The 15,290-nt window shown below is 42.5% G+C and overlaps 1 protein-coding gene across 24 annotated transcripts in view; it reads left to right on the top strand.

The window, feature by feature from the left end:
* LOC111598806 (myosin light chain kinase, smooth muscle) overlaps positions 1-15,290 on the top strand; it is a 47,265-nt gene that overhangs the window by 6,479 nt on the left and 25,496 nt on the right. For 6 of the 24 annotated variants that reach the window (XM_030225463.1, XM_030225464.1, XM_030225488.1 and 3 more), the window contains 4 exons: positions 159-371; positions 441-9,958; positions 11,324-12,499; positions 12,695-15,121. In XM_030225463.1, coding sequence (XP_030081323.1) covers positions 159-371; positions 441-9,958; positions 11,324-12,499; positions 12,695-15,121 — 13,334 coding nt within the window. Of the gene's footprint in view, positions 1-158; positions 372-440; positions 9,959-10,939; positions 12,500-12,694; positions 15,122-15,290 lie in introns of all 24 variants that reach the window. The other 18 variants (XM_030225467.1, XM_030225471.1, XM_030225465.1 and 15 more) reach the window with 18 other exon arrangements.

The following is a 15,290-nucleotide window of genomic DNA, read 5'->3' as shown; positions in this document are numbered from 1 at the left end:
AAGATTAATGGGAGAGGGAGAGAGCGCGCGCACGACGTAGAGAGAGAGAGAGAGATAAATGTCAGTCACGCTCTCCATGACACTTGCTCTTCCACTCTCTCTTGCGGAACAACATGACGTATACTTGATTTGATTTTAATTTTTTTTTTATGTCTCAGTTGTGGTGCCGCCTTGGCCCAAGAGCGTCACCTGGTACAACAAAGATGGACGTGTGGACACCGGTGAGCGCTATAAGCTAATTGAAGATGGCCTTGGCGTCTATATGATTGAGATCAAGCCCTCGGAATCGTGCGATGCCGGCGACTGGAAGTGCGTCGTCACCAGCTTTGAGGGCTGTGTGGGCATTTCAGCGTGTGTTGTCAACATGGACAGTGAGTCGCGTGCTCAGATAATCAATAAACTATATATTTAACTAAATATTGTATATATTTAATTTGCAGTTCCCCGTAATTACCGCAAGCCCAGATTCATGGAGAGCCTGCGCGCCGTGCTGACTGAGGAGGGTTTGGTTTCCTTTGAGTGCAAAGTAGTTGGCTTTCCGACGCCAGTGCTCAAGTGGTTCAAGGATGGACACGAGTTGAAGCCCGGCGATGTATATCAGCTGACGGGCACCAATTCCCTAGGCACCTACTGCTGCATAGCACGCAATTGTATGGGCGAGACAAGCAGCACAGCGGTGCTCACCGTGGAGGACATACAGAATCAGCTGACAGATGAGGAGCGTTTGGTTTTCACGCATCAGAATCAAGCGCCCAAATTTGTAACCGGCCTGAAGAGCACAGATGCCAAGATCAACGAGCCGTTTCAATTTAAAGTTGTAGTCAAGGCTACACCTGATCCAATTCTAAGCTGGTTCCGGGACGAGCTGCCCATCGATCCGAACGAACGATATAATCACTATCGGGGCGAGAATGAGGACTGGCTGCTCGACATCAAGTCGGCAGAGTTTGTCGACCAGGCCGAGTGGAAGTGTGTGGCCGTCAATGACTTTGGCACCAGCATTACCTCGTGCTTCCTCAAATTGCAAATACCGAGGCACTACAAGAAGCCCCGATTCCTGGAGTGTCTGCGCGCAGTGCTCACAGAGGAGGGTGCCGTCAATCTGGAATGCAAGGTCATTGGCGTGCCGCAGCCGGTGCTCAAGTGGTACAAAGACGGCGTGGAACTGAAGCCGGGCGACATACACAGGATTATTTCTGGCCAGGATGGCACCTGCTGTCTGGGCACCTACACCTGCGAGGCTAGAAACTGCATGGGCGTTGTGGCCAGCTCAGCCTCGCTGCTGGGCTTTGAGGATGCGCAGCGAACGCAGAAAACTGAACAGTCAGAGGCAAATGAGCTGCAAAGGAACCTTTCGCTGTCCACCATTCAAGAGGAGCGCACATCGCAGCTCTATGAGACGCCAGTGGGCGATATAACCATAGACGATAAGGGCGATGTGTCCTTCTCCTTTGATGGCAAAGAAGTGTCAGTGTCCCTATACGAAACACCCGACTTAACGGAAGAGGAGGCCCTGAAGATCGTCGAGATGTATGCGGACCAAATATCGGAGCACGTGACGGAGCACAATATTGTGGAGCTGCCGCCACTGCGCTTCGTAAAGGAGACTTCACAGTCCGGCAAGCTGCTTATGGAGGCAGTCGTTATAGACATTGCGCCCGAGTACTTCACACACGACGAGGATCTGCGCACCGAGGCGGGCATGGATGATATATCAATCACTGAGATCACAGTGCACGGCTCCTCGGGCAGGGAGGGAGTCTTCGACAAGGCAACTGAGAAATACGCTCAGCAATCGTTTGAAAAAATGGAGGAGGAGCTGTCTTTATCAGCACCGATACGAAAGCGCAAGAAGTCGCGACCGACAGAAACTGATGAATTCTACAGTTTATCCAAAGCATCCGGGTCGGGCAGCCAGGGTGAGGAGGAGACATCTGATCTGCAAACTTTCGCCAGTGCACAGATGTCCACATCGCAGAAGGCGGCTCTATCTAGCGAGCGCGAAGCAGCTGTTGCCGCACCACCGAAGCGTAAGAAGTCCAAGAAACCCACGGATAGCGATTCCTCGAAGACGACTGAAGACGATGCCAAGCTACAGGACATCTCGGGCGCTGTGGGTGATGGCTTAATGATGCAGCCAGCTTCACAGATGAAGGCCGTGACCGATGAGGCCGAGATCAACAAGAATCTTATGGCTTTGGTGCCACTAGCCAAATTACTGAGAGTCATTGAAAATCATTTGACTGTGGTCGAGGCGGAGGTATTGGATCAGTCCACCATGATGATGACGCCAGCGGCTGCTGATCAAAGTATTGCCATCATCCGAGACATTATAGAGCCCATCAAACAGATCGAGTCGAAGCTGCGTGTCTACTCGGGCGAGACCCAAATCGATGCACTAATCCAGACCATGGACGACGACATACGCAGGCTGCACATGGGCCTCCAGGTGATTGAGAAGTGTGTGGAAATAGATGAGACGGGCGCCACGCTCATCCAAAGGACAAGCGTCTGCATTATCGACAGCGTAGCCGAGCACATGAAGCGGGCGCTCGAGGAGCTCAAGATTGTCAGCGAAAAGTTCGAATCGGAGAGCTTGCGAAATCAAATCAATTTAACTGCCGATGATATACACCAGGGCCTGGAAATAACCCAGGGCACCATTCGATCGCAGGCTCTGCTGCAGGAAGCCCAAGAACTGGAAGCAGCCAAGCATTTTACAGAGACCGTGGAGAAGATGCAGGATGTACCCGATAGCATTTCATTTGCTTCCATTACGGAAGCCAACTTACCTAGCGAAGCGAGCGCCTTGAAGGAAATCTGTCAGCCAGTAGCAAAAATACAGGAAGCTCTCGAGCGCGTTGAAATGGAGCTCTCCATGGAGGAGAGTGAGGAGCAAATCTACAAGAAGGTGCACAAGAAGGTGCTGGATAGCATTGTGGAGCCCATAAAAGAGCTGCAGAGCACACTTCAATCAATTGAAGATAAGACAGAGTCTCTCGCTGGTTCCGAGTCCATGGAGCAGAAGATTAACATGGCCATTTTGGATATTGTAACGCCGCCGCTGTTCGAGCTCAATAAGGGATTGGAGCTGATACTTAATGAGAAATCGGATAGCGTGGAGGCTGGCATGTTTACCGTAAGCACAGTGGAGTCCATGGTGCCGCCACTGCAAGAGATTCAGAATGGACTGGCGCAATTGGGTCAGGATCTGGAGAGTGGTCAGGCAGCTAGAGAGGGTGCCAAACTGGATTTGGCAGACACCCAGAAGCTATTGCAATCCATTGCCCAAGCAGTTCTGCATTTCGAAACGAATATTGAACGAATTTCGGAACGGCTCAGCGACAATGTAAAGATTCGCTTACAAAACTTGAAGGATGAGTTGTCCGCTCTGATTGGCACCATTTTGGACAAAGATATAACGCGGCATCATGTGGAGCTGCTTGATAAGCTGAAGCGTCCTATTGACGAGCTGAATTATTGCATACGCCAGACAGAGGTGAAGTCTACCTCTGGATCTTTAGCCGATCTGATCGAGCCTCTCAGTCTGCTGCAGGAGAACACGCAGCAGGGACAAGGACTGCTCTTGGCCTCAAGGGCTGGCGAGCCGGATAAGCAGGCGCTTCAGTACCTCGAAAACATACGCAACATAATACGCAATGCTATTATTGATATCGAGGAGCATGAGTTCAAGATTCTGCAGCAGGAGATTCAACAGGACGAACAGCTGGCGGCACAGCAGGACAAATCCTTCAGTGCATTGCGCAAAGTTCTGGAGACGAAGGTCTCACTGGAGGAGTCGATTGGCAACATCGAAACACTGCAGCTGGCATTAAACAGAATTAATGAGAATACCAAGATAACTTCCAAGATCAAATCTTCGGCGAACGAGGCTCAGGTTTCGCTCTTGAGAATCTTACAAATCGCCAAGGGACTGGCGACCTTCAGTGAGGCGGAGAACACGCTTAACCCTAATGAAGCTCAAACCATACGCATCTTATATGAGATGGGCAAGAGCTTTGCAGATCTGGCCAAGACACTCGATAATCCAGCTGCTGACATTAATGAATTTAACGAAGTCCTGAACCATTTTAACGATATTGTTGCCCAGCAGCGAGAAGTTTTGGATGAAACGCTTACATGGAATGCGCTTGCCATATCGAGTCCGCTCTCAAGTTTCGTACAGGCACTCGAAAAGCTTCAGCCACTGAAGCTGTCCAGCGAAGACGTATCCACACTGGATGATGTGTCTGTGCTCAAATCCTTAGCTGAATCGTTGCCCACTGAACCAGAGGCATATACTACAGAAGAGGGGCTGAAGCAGAGTGAAGAAACACTGAAGAAGCCAGCTGAGCAGTTGCTCTCAGATCTGAATCATGGCATTGCTGCTGTTCTGTCGCATTGTGAAGATCTGGACGTGAGCTCCTTACGGGCAGAAACAGGTGAACAACTGCAAGCGGCTATCATTAAAATGCACGAGCTGCAGAGCAACATTGCGCTGGTGCAAGAAACAAACCTTGTGGAGGCTGCCCAATCCTTCTCCGAAGGCACTGATCCAGGCACTTTTGCCGCAGCCATGTGCAGCTTGGAGCGCTGTGTCCTCGAGGTGGAGGAATGTATGGCGCACAGTGGGGCGGAAAGCCTAAAGGATCTGGAGATATCTAAGCTCAAGACATTGGCCACGCCACTGCACGATCTTAGGCAATATTGTGAGCAAATTGATATTCAAGCAGTGGAACAGGCACTCGATATGTCCTCTCAGAATTTATCCGAGCTGAAGACCAGCGGGCAACAGCAGACAGTTGAGAGTGTTGTCAAGCAGGCAGCTGTCATCGTTGCAGAGCCAAAAGTCGAAGTCTTCGACGTGCAACAGGGCGTGCAAAGTGGCATCAAGCAACTTGAGGCTTGCCTGGAAGTAACCAAAAGCGAAAACCATGAGGAGCTACGTCAAGTCAGCGAAATAATGCAACAGCTAAACTCTGATTTGAAGAATATTCAGGAGGCGCTCGTCTCGGGCAACGATCAGCAGGAAACTGTATTGGCTCAGGCTAAAATCGCACGAACCATGTTTAAATTGAAGGAGTGTTTGGTGCACACCTACGAATCGGGTCTGGTTGATTCCTTAGATAATGTGGAAAGCGCTTTCGAAGATATTCTACTTTCTCTACCAATGCTGGAGACGCAGCTGGCTCAAGAGATGTATTCCAAAATCGAAAATACCTTTGAGCACTTCATGTCCTACGCCCAGCAACAGTCGCTGGGCAATGTGCAGAGCAGCTTTAAAAAGCTGTTAGAATCGATCAGAGCCGTGGCCATTTCCCCTAATGTTGATGTTGATAAATCATCGACCTTAATGATTAATCTCCAGTCCAATCTGATGTCCACGTTCAGAGCACTCAACGAGGTTAGCGAAAAGGCTGAAAACGATTTATTGAGTGGACTACTGAAGACTCAAAGCAGTCTCGTTGGCGTCTTTGATTTCATTGAGAATAATGAAAGTGCAATACGCATCATAGAATTGCTACAAGAGATCGATGCCATATCCGCGGACCTCAAGAACTTGACCTTAGTTTCAGTCGCATCCACATCGCCGATTGACATCAGTGCAATAATTGAAAACGTTGCTTCGGGCAAAGCGTTCCTAACTGAAATCGAACAGGGCTTACAGAACGATAATCCACTGAGCGCCAAGCTTCTTGAAGAAAACACTGACGAAATCGGTCAACTGGAAGCTACGCTTATTCGAATTGAAAGTGATATTCTTTCTCAGCCCCAGCTGTCGCAAATTACATCAGAGCAGCTTTATCTAATCGAGACTCTTCAGCTGCAAATAAACAATCTTCACGAAAAGCTAATTCAATTAAGTGCCACGCTTACCGATAAACAGGCAGAAGATAGGTCCGCCCAGGAAGTTGAAGAGAAATTGGAGCAAGCGAATGTTGTCCAGGACAAATCAGAAATGAAGGTCAAACGAAAACTAGAAGAAGATTTAAAGGAAATTTCAACCAAAAAACCCAAAGATGAAATCGACGCAAAGGCCATTGAAGTACCAGATCTACAAGAGAAAACTGAAATTGTAACTCCCATTGAGAAAGACCGAGAATTAAAACGGACCTTAAATATCAAATTCTCAGACTTGTGCAGTGTGATAGAATCGAAATCAAATAAGCCTGAAGGAACATCAGTTATAAACGACTGCAAAGAGATTATGGAAAACTTGGAAGACTCTAATAAAATCGTCAAAGGAATATTTAAACTCCGAGAGCACATTGTTCATACGTATGACGGAAAATCACCTCAAGACCAAACTGATCAAAATATTATAGAAGCATTTATTGATTCACTTCTTGAGGCGTCTCCAACTGCTTCGGAGAAAATAATCGAAAGTTACTTGAAAGAAATCAAGACTAATATAATACTAAGCAAAGCTGCGCTTAAACTTATTGGCGGTACTGAATTGGGTGTAAAATCATCGTTAATAGCACCAAAACTTCTACAGCTTGAAGCTATTTCAGAAGACATCAGGTCTAATCTGCATATTGAAAAGTCTTCTCAAAAGATGATCCAATTACAACAAACCTTAATGGATATTTTTGTATTATTCGATGACCTCATGGATGATAAAACAGCAATATTAAAACCTGCTATTGAGCATATCAAATCTGTTCTTCTATCAGAATATGATTATATTGAGAAAAAACAGGGACAACTCCAAACGGCAACTATTGAAGGAAAAATTCTTAACATTACCAAAGAAATATTAAATGTTAGCGAAAAGTTGCAGCAGCTCGACAAAGATTTAATTGCTGAAAGTCTCGTTGAAGAGCAAATTCCAAAAATTCAAAAAGATAAACCTGACGGCAAGGACACTGAGACTGAGTCTCAAAAAGCAAAGGTACTTGAAAAGGAATCAATTGAAGAGCAGAAACTAGATACGAAAAAGAAGAAACAAGCTGAAAAGGATGCCGAAAAGAAGGCCCAACAGGGAGAAGTATCTGAAGTCGTTGCTGAGAAATTATCCGAAGAGAAAGTCCCTGAAAGTAAGAAGCCTGAAGTGAAGGATTCTGAAACTGAGTCTCAAAAGGCAAAGGTACTTGAGCAAGAGCAAATCGAACAGAAGAAACTGGATGCGAAAAAGAAGAAACAAGCTGAAAAGGATGCTGAAAAGAAGGCCCAACAGGGAGAAGTCTCTGAAGTTGTTGCTGAGAAATTATCCGAAGAGAAAGTCCCTGAAAGTAAGAAGCCCGAATTGAAGGATTCTGAAACTGAGTCTCAAAAGGCAAAGGTACTTGAAAAAGAATCAATTGAAGAGCAGAAACTAGATGAGCAAAAGCAGAAACAAGCTGAAAAGGATGCCGAAAAGAAGGCCCAACAGGGAGAAGTATCTGAAGTCGTTGCTGAGAAATTATCCGAAGAGAAAGCCCCTGAAAGTAAGAAGCCTGAAGTGAAGGATTCTGAAACTGAGTCTCAAAAGGCAAAGGTACTTGAGCAAGAGCAAATCGAACAGAAGAAACTGGATGCGAAAAAGAAGAAACAAGCTGAAAAGGATGCTGAAGAGAAGGCCCAACAGGGAGAAGTATCTGAAGTCGTTGCTGAGAAATTATCCGAAGAGAAAGTCCCTGAAAGTAAGAAGCCTGAAGTGAAGGATTCTGAAACTGAGTCTCAAAAGGCAAAGGTACTTGAAAAGGAATCAATTGAAAAGCAGAAACTAGATGCAAAAAAGAAGAAACAAGCTGAAAAGGATGCCGAAAAGAAGGCTCACAAGGCAGAAGTATCTGAAATTGTTGCTGAGAAATTATCCGAAGAAAAGGTACCCGATATTAAGAAGTCTGAAATCAAAGCAAAATATGATTTGCAAGCCAAATTTTTGGAAATGGTTAAGGTTTCTGAATCGCAAATTTCGAATGAAAGCTTCCGAGCCATTCTTACGGAAAGTAATCATATAATTGAAAATCTAGAAGACGATGACAAAGTTGCTAAGTCCATATTCAAGCTCCGAGAGCACATTGTTCATACATACGATGGAAAAGCGGGTGAAGAACTTAAAGATAAAGAAATGGTAGAAACATTTATCGAATCTCTCCTTGAAGCTTCTCCAACTGCAGCAGAAATTATAATCAACCATTTCATTAAAGAAATTGAAGCAAACGTAATTTTAACAAAAGCTGCCGTTCAACTAATTGACGAGACTGATATGTTTACTAAGCCATCATTGTTGATACCAAAAATAATGAATTTGGAAAGTATTGCAAAAAATATAAAATCTGAGCAGCATATTGAGAAGTCGTCAGAAATGATGATTCATCTACAACAAAACCTAATGGACACTTTTCTAATACTTGATGACCTTTTGGAAGACAACACAACTGGCTTAAAGCCTCTTATAGAACAACTTAAATCTGTTCTTCTATTAGAATATGATTATATTGAGAATAAGCAGGGCCAAATCCTAACTGCAACTATTGAAGGAAAAATTCATAACATTACCAAAGAAATATTAAATGTTAGCGAAAAGTTGCAACAGCTCAACAAAGACTTAATTGCTGAAAGTCTCGTTAAAGAGCAAATACCAACAATTCAAGAAGATAAACCTGACGGCAAGGATTCTGAGACTGAAGTTGTTGCTGAGAAATTATCCCAAGAGAAAGTCCCTGAAAGTGAAAAGCCTGAAGTGAAGCCTTCTGAATCAGAGCCTCAAAAGGCAAAGGTACTTGAAAAGGAATTAATTGAAGAGCAGAAACTAGATGCGAAAAAGCAGAAACAAGCTGAAAAGGATGCTGAAAAGAAGGCCCAACAGGGAGAAGTATCTGAAGTTGTTGCTGAAAAATTATCCGAAGAAAAGGTACCCGAAAGTAAGAAGCCTGAATTGAAGGATTCTGAAACTGAGTCTCAAAAGGCAAAAGTACTTCAAAAGGAATCAATCGAAGAGCAGAAAAGAGATACGAAGGAAAAGGAACAGATAGAAAAATATAAGTCGCAAAAAGATGATTTGCAAGCCAAATTTTTGGAAGTAGTTAAGCTTTCTGAATCGCAAATTTCGAATGAAACCTTCCGAGCCATTCTTACGGAAAGTAATGATATAATTGAAAATCTAGAAGACGATGACAAAGTTGCTAAGTCCATATTCAAGCTCCGAGAGCACATTGTTCATACGTACGACGGAAAGTCATTTGATGAACACAATGAAAAAGATATTATAGAAGCATTTATTGATTCACTTCTTGAGGCGTCTCCAACTGCTTCGGAGAAAATAATCGAAAGTTACTTGAAAGAAATCAAGACAAATATAATACTAAGCAAAGCTGCGCTTAAACTTATTGGCGGTACTGAATTGGGTGTAAAATCATCGTTAATAGCACCAAAACTTCTACAGCTTGAAGCTATTTCAGAAGACATCAGGTCTAATCTGCATATTGAAAAGTCTTCTCAAAAGATGATCCAATTACAACAAACCTTAATGGATATTTTTGTATTATTCGATGACCTCATGGATGATAAAACAGCAATATTAAAACCTGCTATTGAGCATATCAAATCTGTTCTTCTATCAGAATATGATTATATTGAGAAAAAACAGGGACAACTCCAAACGGCAACTATTGAAGGAAAAATTCTTAACATTACCAAAGAAATATTAAATGTTAGCGAAAAGTTGCAGCAGCTCGACAAAGATTTAATTGCTGAAAGTCTCGTTGAAGAGCAAATTCCAAAAATTCAAAAAGATAAACCTGACGGCAAGGATACTGAGACTGAGTCTCAAAAAGCAAAGGTACTTGAAAAGGAATCAATTGAAGAGCAGAAACTAGATACGAAAAAGAAGAAACAAGCTGAAAAGGATGCCGAAAAGAAGGCCCAACAGGGAGAAGTATCTGAAGTCGTTGCTGAGAAATTATCCGAAGAAAAGGTACCCGAAAGTAAGAAGCCTGAAATTAAGGATTCTGAAACTGAGTCTCAAAAGGCAATGGTACTTGAGCAAGAGCAAATCGAACAGAAGAAACTGGATGCGAAAAAGAAGAAACAAGCTGAAAAAGATGCTGAAAAGAAGGCCCAACAGGGAGAAGTATCTGAAGTCGTTGCTGAGAAATTATCCGAAGAGAAAGTCCCTGAAAGTAAGAAGCCCGAATTGAAGGATTCTGAAACTGAGTCTCAAAAGGCAAAGGTACTTGAAAAAGAATCAATTGAAGAGCAGAAACTAGATGCGAAAAAGAAGAAACAAGCTGAAAAGGATGCTGAAAAGAAGGCCCAACAGGGAGAAGTATCTGAAGTTGTTGCTGAGAAATTATCCGAAGAGAAGGTACCCGAAAGTAAGAAGCCTGAAATTAAGGATTCTGAAACTGAGTCTCAAAAGGCAAAGCTACTTGAAAAGGAATCAATTGAAGAGCAGAAACTAGATGAGCAAAAGCAGAAACAAGCTGAAAAGGATGCCGAAAAGAAGACCCAACAGGGCGAAGTATCTGAAGTCGTTGCTGAGAAATTATCCGAAGAGAAGGTACCCGAAAGTAAGAAGCCTGAAATTAAGGATTCTGAAACTGAGTCTCAAAAGGCAAAGCTACTTGAAAAGGAATCAATTGAAGAGCAGAAACTAGATGAGCAAAAGCAGAAACAAGCTGAAAAGGATGCCGAAAAGAAGACCCAACAGGGCGAAGTATCAGAAGTCGTTGCTGAGAAATTATCCGAAGAGAAGGTACCCGAAAGTAAGAAGCCTGAAATTAAGGATTCTGAAACTGAGTCTCAAAAGGCAAAGCTACTTGAAAAGGAATCAATTGAAGAGCAGAAACTAGATGAGCAAAAGCAGAAACAAGCTGAAAAGGATGCCGAAAAGAAGGCTCAAAAGGGAGAAGTATCTGAAGTCGTTGCTGAGAAATTATCCGAAGAAAAGGTACCTGATAGTAAGAAGCCTGAAGTGAAGGATTCTGAAACTGAGTCTCAAAACGCAAAGGTACTTGAGCAAGAGCAAATCGAACAGAAGAAACTGGATGCGAAAAAGAAGAAACAAGCTGAAAAGGATGCTGAAAAGAAGGCCCAACAGGGAGAAGTATCTGAAGTTGTTGCTGAGAAATTATCCGAAGGGAAGGTACCCGAAAGTAAGAAGCCTGAAATTAAGGATTCTGAAACTGAGTCTCAAAAGGCAAAGCTACTTGAAAAGGAATCAATTGAAGAGCAGAAACTAGATGAGCAAAAGCAGAAACAAGCTGAAAAGGATGCCGAAAAGAAGGCTCAAAAGGGAGAAGTATCTGAAGTCGTTGCAGACAAATTATCCGAAGAGAAAGTCCCTGAAAGTAAGAAGCCTGAAGTGAAGGATTCTGAAACTGAGTCTCAAAAGGCAAAGGTACTTGAAAAGGAATCAATTGAAGAGCAGAAACTAGATGAGCAAAAGCAGAAACAAGCTGAAAAGGATGCCGAAAAGAAGACCCAACAGGGCGAAGTATCTGAAGTCGTTGCTGAGAAATTATCCGAAGAGAAAGTCCCTGAAAGTAAGAAGCCTGAAGTGAAGGATTCTGAAACTGAGTCTCAAAAGGCAAAGGTACTTGAAAAAAAATCAATTGAAGAGCAGAATCTAGATGCAGAACATAAGAAACAAGCTGAAAAGGATGCCGAAAAGAAGGCTCACAAGGCAGAAGTATCTGAAGTTGTTGCTGAAAAATTATCCGAAGAAAAGGTACCTGAGAGTAAGAAGCCTGAAGTGAAGGATTCTGAAACTGAGTCTCAAAAGGCAAAGGTACTTGATAAGGAATCAATTGAAGAGCAGAAACTAGATGCAGAACATAAGAAACAAGCTGAAAAGGATGCCGAAAAGAAGGCCCAACAGGGAGAAGTATCTGAAGTTGTTGCTGAGAAATTATCCGAAGAGAAGGTAACCGAAAGTAAGAAGCCTGAAATTAAGGATTCTGAAACTGAGTCTCAAAAGGCAAAGGTACTTGAAAAAGAATCAATTGAAGAGCAGAAACTAGATGAGCAAAAGCAGAAACAAGCTGAAAAGGATGCCGAAAAGAATACCCAACAGGGCGAAGTATCTGAAGTCGTTGCTGAGAAATTATCCGAAGAGAAAGTCCCTGAAAGTAAGAAGCCTGAAGTGAAGGATTCTGAAACTGAGTCTCAAAAGGCAAAGGTACTTGATAAGGAATCAATTGAAGAGCAGAAACTAGATGCGAAAAAGAATAAACAAGCTGAAAAGGATGCCGAAAAGAAAGCTCAAAAGGGAGAACTATCTGAAGTCGTTGCTGAGAAATTATGCGAAGAGAAAGTCCCTGAAAGTAAGAAGCCTGAAGTGAAGGATTCTGAAACTGAGTCTCAAAAGGCAAAGGTACTTGATAAGGAATCAATTGAAGAGCAGAAACTAGATGCAGAACATAAGAAACAAGCTGAAAAGGATGCCGAAAAGAAGGCTCAAAGGGCAGAAGTATCCGAAGTTGTTGCTGAGAAATTATCCGAAGAGAAAGTTCCTGAAAGTGAGAAGCCTGAATTGAAGGATTCGGAAACTGAGTCTCAAAAGGCAAAGGTACTTGATAAGGAATCAATTGAAGAGCAGAAACTAGATGCAGAATATAAGAAACAAGCTGAAAAGGATGCCGAAAAGAAGGCTCAAAGGGCAGAAGTATCCGAAGTTGTTGCTGAGAAATTATCCGAAGAGAAAGTTCCTGAAAGTGAGAAGCCTGAATTGAAGGATTCGGAAACTGAGTCTCAAAAGGCAAAGGTACTTGAAAAGGAATCAATTGAAGAGCAGAAACTAGATGCGAAGGAAAAGGAACAGATAGAAAAATATAAGTCGCAAAAAGATGATTTGCAAGCCAAATTTTTGGAAGTAGTTAAGCTTTCTGAATCGCAAATTTCGAATGAAACCTTCCGAGCCATTCTTACGGAAAATAATCATATAATTGAAAATCTAGAAGACGATGACAAAGTTGCTAAGTCCATATTCAAGCTCCGAGAGCACATTGTTCATACGTACGACGGAAAGTCATTTGATGAACACAATGAAAAAGATATTATAGAAGCATTTATTGATTCACTTCTTGAGGCGTCTCCAACTGCTTCGGAGAAAATAATCGAAAGTTACTTGAAAGAAATCAAGACAAATATAATACTAAGCAAAGCTGCGCTTAAACTTATTGGCGGTACTGAATTGGGTGTAAAATCATCGTTAATAGCACCAAAACTTCTACAGCTTGAAGCTATTTCAGAAGACATCAGGTCTAATCTGCATATTGAAAAGTCTTCTCAAAAGATGATCCAATTACAACAAACCTTAATGGATATTTTTGTATTATTCGATGACCTCATGGATGATAAAACAGCAATATTAAAACCTGCTATTGAGCATATCAAATCTGTTCTTCTATCAGAATATGATTATATTGAGAAAAAACAGGGACAACTCCAAACGGCAACTATTGAAGGAAAAATTCTTAACATTACCAAAGAAATATTAAATGTTAGCGAAAAGTTGCAGCAGCTCGACAAAGATTTAATTGCTGAAAGTCTCGTTGAAGAGCAAATTCCAAAAATTCAAAAAGATAAACCTGACGGCAAGGATACTGAGACTGAGTCTCAAAAAGCAAAGGTACTTGAAAAGGAATCAATTGAAGAGCAGAAACTAGATACGAAAAAGAAGAAACAAGCTGAAAAGGATGCCGAAAAGAAGGCCCAACAGGGAGAAGTATCTGAAGTCGTTGCTGAGAAATTATCCGAAGAGAAAGTCCCTGAAAGTAAGAAGCCTGAAGTGAAGGATTCTGAAACTGAGTCTCAAAAGGCAAAGGTACTTGATAAGGAATCAATTGAAGAGCAGAAACTAGATACGAAAAAGAAGAAACAAGCTGAAAAGGATGCCGAAAAGAAGGCCCAACAGGGAGAAGTATCTGAAGTCGTTGCTGAGAAATTATCCGAAGAAAAGGTACCTGAGAGTAAGAAGCCTGAATTGAAGGATTCTGAAACTGAGTCTCAAAAGGCAAAGGTACTTGATAAGGAATCAATTGAAGAGCAGAAACTAGATGCGAAAAAGAAGAAACAAGCTGAAAAGGATGCCGAAAAGAAGGCTCAAAAGGGAGAAGTATCTGAAGTCGTTGCTGAGAAATTATCCGAAGAAAAGGTACCTGAGAGTAAGAAGCCTGAATTGAAGGATTCTGAAACTGAGTCTCAAAAGGCAAAGGTACTTGATAAGGAATCAATTGAAGAGCAGAAACTAGATGCGAAAAAGAAGAAACAAACTGAAAAGGATGCCGAAAAGAAGGCTCACAAGACAGAAGTATCTGAAGTCGTTGCTGAGAAATTATCCGAAGAAAAGGTACCTGAGAGTAAGAAGCCTGAAGTGAAGGATTCTGAAACTGAGTCTCAAAAGGCAAAGGTACTTGAGCAAGAGCAAATCGAACAGAAGAAACTGGATGCGAAAAAGAAAAAACAAGCTGAAAAGGATGCTGAAAAGAAGGCCCAACAGGGAGAAGTATCTGAAGTCCTTGCTGAGAAATTATCCGAAGAGAAAGTCCCTGAAAGTAAGAAGCCTGAAGTAAAGGATTCTGAAACTGAGTCTCAAAAGGCAAAGGTACTTGATAAGGAATCAATCGAAAAGCAGAAACTAGATGCGAAAAAGAAGAAACAAGCTGAAAAGGATGCCGAAAAGAAGTCTCAAAAGGGAGAAGTATCTGAAGTTGTTGCTGAGCAATTATCCGAAGAAAAGGTACCTGAGAGTAAGAAGCCTGAATTGAAGGATTCTGAAACTGAGTCTCAAAAGGCAAAGGTACTTGATAAGGAATCAATTGAAGAGCAGAAACTAGATGCGAAAAAGAAGAAACAAGCTAAAAAGGATGCCGAAAAGAAGACCCAACAGGGCGAAGTATCTGAAGTCGTTGCTGAGAAATTATCCGAAGAAAAGGTACCTGAGAGTATGAAGCCTGAATTGAAGGATTCTGAAACTGAGTCTCAAAAGGCAAAGGTACTTGATAAGGAATCAATTGAAGAGCAGAAACTAGATGCGAAAAAGAAGAAACAAACTGAAAAGGATGCCGAAAAGAAGACCCAACAGGGAGAAGTATCTGAAGTCGTTGCTGAGAAATTATCCGAAGAAAAGGTACCTGAGAGTAAGAAGCCTGAAGTGAAGGATTCTGAAACTGAGTCTCAAAAGGCAAAGGTACTTGAGCAAGAGCAAGTCGAACAGAAGAAACTGGATGCGAAAAAGAAGAAACAAGCTGAAAAGGATGCTGTAAAGAAGGCCCAACAGGGAGAAGTATCTGAAGTCCTTGCTGAGAAATTATCCGAAGAGAAAGTCCCTGAAAGTAAGAAGCCTGAAGTAAAGGATT

This window comes from Drosophila hydei, unplaced genomic scaffold (genome assembly GCF_003285905.1).
Source record: "Drosophila hydei strain 15085-1641.00,03,60 unplaced genomic scaffold, DhydRS2 tig00008134-arrow-pilon, whole genome shotgun sequence".
NCBI classification, from domain to species: Eukaryota; Metazoa; Arthropoda; class Insecta; order Diptera; family Drosophilidae; genus Drosophila; species Drosophila hydei.
This window is presented reverse-complemented; position numbering and strand designations above follow the sequence as displayed.